The sequence below is a fragment of the Lepus europaeus genome, chromosome 21 (assembly GCF_033115175.1).
Source record: "Lepus europaeus isolate LE1 chromosome 21, mLepTim1.pri, whole genome shotgun sequence".
NCBI lineage: Eukaryota > Metazoa > Chordata > Mammalia > Lagomorpha > Leporidae > Lepus > Lepus europaeus.
In genome coordinates this window covers 52,110,039-52,115,716 of record NC_084847.1, presented here as the reverse complement: position 1 = coordinate 52,115,716, position 5,678 = coordinate 52,110,039, and the positions used below count along the sequence as shown (strand labels likewise).

Genomic DNA, 5,678 nt, shown 5'->3' with positions numbered 1-5,678 from the left:
GGAAGAGGCTAGCAGGGAGGGCCAGGCAGAAGAGGGAGAGGGCTGAGGGGGTGTGGCTGTTCCCACCCGGGCAAGTCCCCACAGCTCTGCTTAAAGATCACAACACCTGGGCCACACCCCCTTCACCCTGTGCACGGTGCCCAGGGGCAGAGCCCAACCCACACCAAGGGGCTGCCCAGGTGGGCTCAGTCACCTGGAATTGCTGGCTTCACAGAGGGTCTGGGAGCTCCAGGCAAGCGCCCCACCCCCCACTCCTGCTCCGTTCCCCCTCCCCTGGGAGAGGTGCGTCTCCTGGTTTTGCAGACTCCCACACCTGGCCCTTTAAGTGTTAACTGCCTGGTTGCTATCATTGCCCTTCTCCAGGGACAAGAGACCCCCTAGGGTCATCTACCCCTCTGTGCCAAAATGAGGCCATGTGACCCGCCCCTCCCCCCTCCAAACACCAGGGTCCCAGGCAGGAGCAAGCAGCTACTTTGAACTTTATTTGCGAAGACCAGAAGCTTAAACAGTATCAAAAGGGCACGCAGGTGGGTGCTGGGGGCTGGGCGGCGCGCGAGGCCGCCCTACTTGGCCGCAGGCTGCTCGGACTTCCCGGCTTCCGGGCCGCCGATCTGGGCGCGGGCCTCGAAGGTGACCGGAATGGTGATCTCCGCCGACTGCGTGGCCGGCTTGGGCAGCGGCGCTTCCACGGTGAGGGTACCCTCAGGGGACAGCGAGGAAGAGACCAGCGTGGGGTCCACGCCGGGGGGCAGCCTGGACGCGGCAGGGAAGGAAGAGGGCAAGAAAGAGTTAACACAGTGCTGGGCGGCAGGGGTCACTCCTCCCAGGGGTCCCACCCCCCTGCTGGCCGGGGCCAGGACTCACGTGTACTTCCGGGTGAAACAGCGGGAGATGTAGCCGTGTTCGTCCTGTCGCTCTTCGTGTTTGCCTGTGTTGGGGGGAGCGGAGGGAGGTCAGAGGTCGCGGGAAGGGGGCCCCTCCACTTGCACAGCCTGAGCCAGCAACTGCTGGAGACAGGCAGGGGGTGTGGCGAGCGCCTGACTGTCGGGACCCTCAAACTTCTGGAAAGTTCCGAGTCTGGGGAGTGGCCAGCCGCGCAGGCGCGCGCGTGGGGCGGGGCCCACGCCCACGCCCCCACCCCCACCCCAATCTCCCTGCGCGGCCCTGGGCGCTGCTGATTTGGGGCGGGGGTCTTGGCTGGAAGCAGCGCCTCTGCCCCCAATAGAGGGGCCCTCAGGGGCAGCCCGCACCCCTCCCCGCCGTGCCCTGCGCCCCTGCCGGCGGACTTGTAACTCCACGCCACCCCCCGGCCCAGGGCTCACCCGTGATCTCCACCACGCCGTCCTTGGTCTTGACCGTCAGCTCCTCCGGGGCGAAGTGGTTCACGTCCAGGGACACGCGCCAGCGGTCGGCCGTGTGCCGGATCTCCGAGACGCCGCTGCTGAGCTGCCGGCTGAGCGCACGGCTGTAGGCAGGCGCGGCCACGGCGGGGGCCTCGGCGGCGGGCAGCGGCCGCACGTAGCCCGGCCAGCCGCTGCCGCCGAACCACTGCGCCCACTCCTCGGGCAGCCGCGGCAGCCCGAAGGCCTGGTCGAAGAGGCGGCTGTGCGCCGGGTACCAGTCGCGGAACGGGTCCCAGCTGGGGCTGCGCAGCAGCGAGAAGGGCACGCGGCGCTCGGTCATGGCTGCGGTGCGCGGGGTCGGGGCGCGGAGAAGTGCGGGGCTGCGGCCCCAGACGCGCTTTTATGGGTCTCCAGCCGGGTATTTTTAGCAGGCGGTGCTTCGGGTCTCTATTAATGGCAATGACCAGCCGGGGGCTGCCCCGCCCCCTGAATTCCTCCCCCGTGATTACAGGGGGGCGGGCCGTGGAAGGTTCTGCCCACATCTGGAACCTTCTCCGGTTTAGGGAAGCGAAATGCGTGGCTGGAGCCGCGCCCACGGCCGGGCCCTGCAGCCTGCGCGCTCAAGCGCAGTGGCCCGCGGCCAGCCCGAGTCTTTTGTGCAAGACCCCGGGGGGGCCCAGGAGGCTGGGTGGTCCCAGAGTGACCGCGGGGGTCCCTGGGGCGGGGCGCATGCTGCTGCCACCGGGCGGGCTGGCTTGTGGCAGTGAGGCTCCTGCCTCACTTTCTCCATCTGGAAAATCTGGCAGCGAAAGTGCTTGGTGATTGGGTTAGCAGGGCATGCGGTGACGTCATGCGCCTGCTGCGTCATGTCATCCACCTGGAAGGGGAAGAGGAGGCGGAGTTGGTGGGGTCTGGCCTTTCCCCCCTACCCGGACCAGAGACCCCCAAGCCCTAGCGCTGAGAGAGAGGGGTCTGGAGGAAGTTTCTCGTCCCGGCTCCCTGCTGGGACCCGGCTTCCCTTAAACCCTGGCCTGGAACCTCCAGTGCAGCAAACTTGAGAGCAGGCGGGGCTTGGCTCCCTGGCTTCCTGCGCGACTGGGGGCAAAATCTCCCTGCTGGGCCTCAGTTTCCCTTTCTGCAATTGATGGTCCTCGGGGCGCAGGGCAAGGGGCCTCCACATGGTACAGTTCACTCTAGCTGGCTGTGAGCCTGGACACCCCACCCTCACCTGCCCCCTCTCACCCCCACCTGCCTCCTCCATCTGACACACACCCCACCCCCACCTGCCTCCTCCATCTGACACACCCCCACCCCCACCTGCCTCCTCCATCTGACACACTCCCACCCCCACCTGCCTGCTCCATCTGACACACTCCCACCCCCACCTGCCTCCTCCATCTGACACACTCCCACCCCCACCTGCCTCCTCCATGACACACACCCCCACCCCACCTGCCTCCTCCGATACACTCCCACCCCCACCTGCATTCTCCATGACACACAGCCCCCACCCCCACCCGCCTCTCCCATCTGACACACACCCCACCCCCACCTGCCTCCTCCATCTGACACACCCCCACCCCACCTGCCTCCACCATCTGACACACTCCCACCCCCACCTGCCTCCTCCATCTGACACACTCCCACCCCCACCTGCCTGCTCCATGACACACACCCCCACCCCACCTGCCTCCTCCGATACACTCCCACCCCCACCTGCATTCTCCATGACACACAGCCCCCACCCCCACCCGCCTCTCCCATCTGACACACACTCCCACCCCCACCTGCCTCCTCCATCTGACACACACCCCCCACCCCCAACTGCCTCTTCCATCTGACACACTCCCACCCCCACCTGCCTCCTCCATGACACACCCCCCCACCCCCACCCGCCTCTTCCATCTGACACACTCCCACCCCCACCTGCCTCCTCCATCTGACACACTCCCACCCCCACCTGCCTCCTCCATCTGACACACTCCCACCCCCACCTGCCTGCTCCATCTGACACACTCCCACCCCACCTGCCTCCTCCGATACACTCCCACCCCCACCTGCCTCCTCCATGACACACACACCCCACCCCCACCCGCCTCCTCCATCTGACACACACCCCACCCCCACCTGCCCCCCATCTGACACACACCCCACCCTCACCTGCCCCCTCACCCCTCACCCCACCTGCCTCCTCCATCTGACACACACCCCACCCCCACCTGCCCCCATCTGACACACACCCCACCCTCACCTGCCCCCTCACCCCTCACCCCCACCTGCCTCCTCCATCTGACACACACCCCACCCCCACCTGCCCCCATCTGACACACACCCCACCCTCACCTGCCCCCTCACCCCTCACCCCACCTGCCTCCTCCCTCTGACACCCCCTCCCCTGACTCCGCCCACCATCCTCTATACTCCATAGTTGCTCTGTGCACTTCACGGGCACCCCCTGTCCAGCCTGCCTTCTCCCCTGGTGGACGTCCTGTGAGAGGAACCTAAAGGTCCCAGAAATTGGGTGACAGCCCTGGTCTCCCCTAAAACTCAGGCAGGGTCAGCCTGTGGCCCTGCCTCTCCCGGCTTCCTCTCCCAGACACACACGGGGGCTGGGGCTCCCCACCCGGCAGCCAGACCCCGGCCACTCACTGAGAAGCTGGGTAGCAGGAAGCCCCCTCCCCTCTCTGAGCCTGTTTTCTTTCTTTTTTAATTTAATTATTTGGAGGCTGGTGCTGTGCCGTAGAAGCTCCTGGCTTCAGCCTGGCTGTCGTGGCCATTTGGGGAGTGAACCAGCAGATGGAGGGTCTCTCTCCTTTTCTCTCTATTTATTTGAAAGGCAGAATGAAAAGATAGAGGAGGAGAGATCTACCTGTTGATTCACTCCCCAAATGACCGCAGGCCTGAGCCAGGAGCTAGGAACTCCATCCGGGTTTCCCACGTGAGTAGCAGGGGCCCAAGCAACTCAGACCACCCTCTGCTGCCTTCCCAGGCCCATTAGTGGGGAGCGGGGTTGAAAGCGGAGCAGCCGGGACTTGAACTGGCGCCCCGATACAGGATGCAGGTGTCACAAGCTATAACTTAGCCCACTGTCCCTCAGCACCTAACTGCGGCCGTTCTTGGCTCTTGCCTGCCTGCTCCCTGTCAGGGAGCACCTGGGGCTGGGCCGTGGATCTGAGGTTGCCCAGCAAAGCTGCCCAGCTTCTGAGGGTCCAGGGAATGAAAAGGGCGGGGGGAGGCAGACAGGGTCTCTGCCCCACCTCCCTTGCTGGTCTGCTGCTGGGGGACCCCCTCGGGGGTCTCAGCTTCTGGAAGGCCCAGGCTCTTTGTCCCCAGCACTCCCAGCTCTATAAACGCCCCATGAGGTCAGCAGCCAGGGAGGGTTCTCACCCGGCCCTGCTCGCCCACCTTGGCCCAGACTGAGTCCAGGGCGCCCCACCCTGGAATGAGCCTTCAGGTGTGGTCACGGATGCTTTCAAGTGCGGTCCTGCCCGGTCCAGCCACGCCGCTGCTGGCGGCGGTGGGGCTGCCTGCCTGCCTGTCTGTCTGCTTTGTGGACACAGGCTCCCTTCATCGCGGCTTCCATCTCGCCCGAAGCCAGGGCGGGGAGCTGCCTCCACGCTGCCCCAGCCAGGAGTTGGGCAATCCAGGGCACAGCAATGGCTCTGCTCATTCTCTCGGAATCCGTCTTCAGTGGGATGGTGCTTAGCTCGCCCTGCCCGTCACAGGGAGGGGACGTGGGAGCTGGGCAGCAGGGGTGGGGGTGGGGAAACTGGGTTTTGGGGTCACACAGGGCTGGGCTTGTATCTGGGCACTGCTGCCAGCTCTGGCCTGGTGACCCCTCTGAGCTCAAATCGTCCTTGTGTGCAAATGGGGTGGGCGAGTAATGCAGCCAGCCGCTCAGGACTGTGGTCAGTGTGCAACCCAATAGTATGCATGGCAGGTGCCTGGTGCCCAGGAGTGCTGGCCAGCACCATGAGGGTTTTTAATTGTGGATTCAGAGAGGGGGCATTAAGAGAAAAGGAATCTGACAAAAGGGCCCCAGGGTCACAAAGCTGGGGAAAGGCAGCAAAGCCCGGAGTGGGGGGCTGCCAGGTCTCTGTCCAACAGGGGCCAGAGGTCTCAGGAAGGAGCTAATGCCGTGGTGCAGCGGGTTAGACCGCCATCTGCCCATGAGGGCGCTGGTTAGAGTCCCGGCTGCTCCACTTCTGATCCAGCTCCCTGCTAATGTGCCTGGGAAAACAGTGGAAGATGGCCGAGTGCTTAGGCCCCTGCACCTGCGTGGGAGACCCAGATGGAGTTCCTGGCTCCTGGCTTCTGCCTGACCCAGTCCTGGCC

The 5,678-nt window shown here is 65.1% G+C and overlaps 1 protein-coding gene across 1 annotated transcript; it reads right to left on the bottom strand.

The window, feature by feature from the left end:
* Positions 1-461: 461 nt before the first annotated feature.
* HSPB1 (heat shock protein family B (small) member 1) lies at positions 462-1,798 on the bottom strand. The gene is made up of 3 exons (XM_062179836.1): positions 1,323-1,798; positions 865-928; positions 462-753 (listed from the first exon to the last, which is right to left on the bottom strand). The coding sequence occupies exons 1-3, from the start codon at positions 1,681-1,683 to the stop codon at positions 564-566; spliced, it is 615 nt and encodes a 204-aa protein (XP_062035820.1). The 5' UTR covers positions 1,684-1,798; the 3' UTR covers positions 462-563.
* Positions 1,799-5,678: the final 3,880 nt, after the last annotated feature.

Bases quoted from the DNA above. Each gene is read 5' to 3' on its own strand.
- HSPB1 (XM_062179836.1), bottom strand. From the start codon at position 1,683: ATGACCGAGCGCCGCGTGCCCTTCTCGCTGCTGCGCAGCCCCAGCTGG. The intron at 929-1,322 runs GTGAGCCCTGGG...CCCCCAACACAG, and splicing joins CGGCGTGGTGGAGATCACGG to GCAAACACGAAGAGCGACAG. The intron at 754-864 runs GTGAGTCCTGGC...TGCCGCGTCCAG, and splicing joins TGTTTCACCCGGAAGTACAC to GCTGCCCCCCGGCGTGGACC.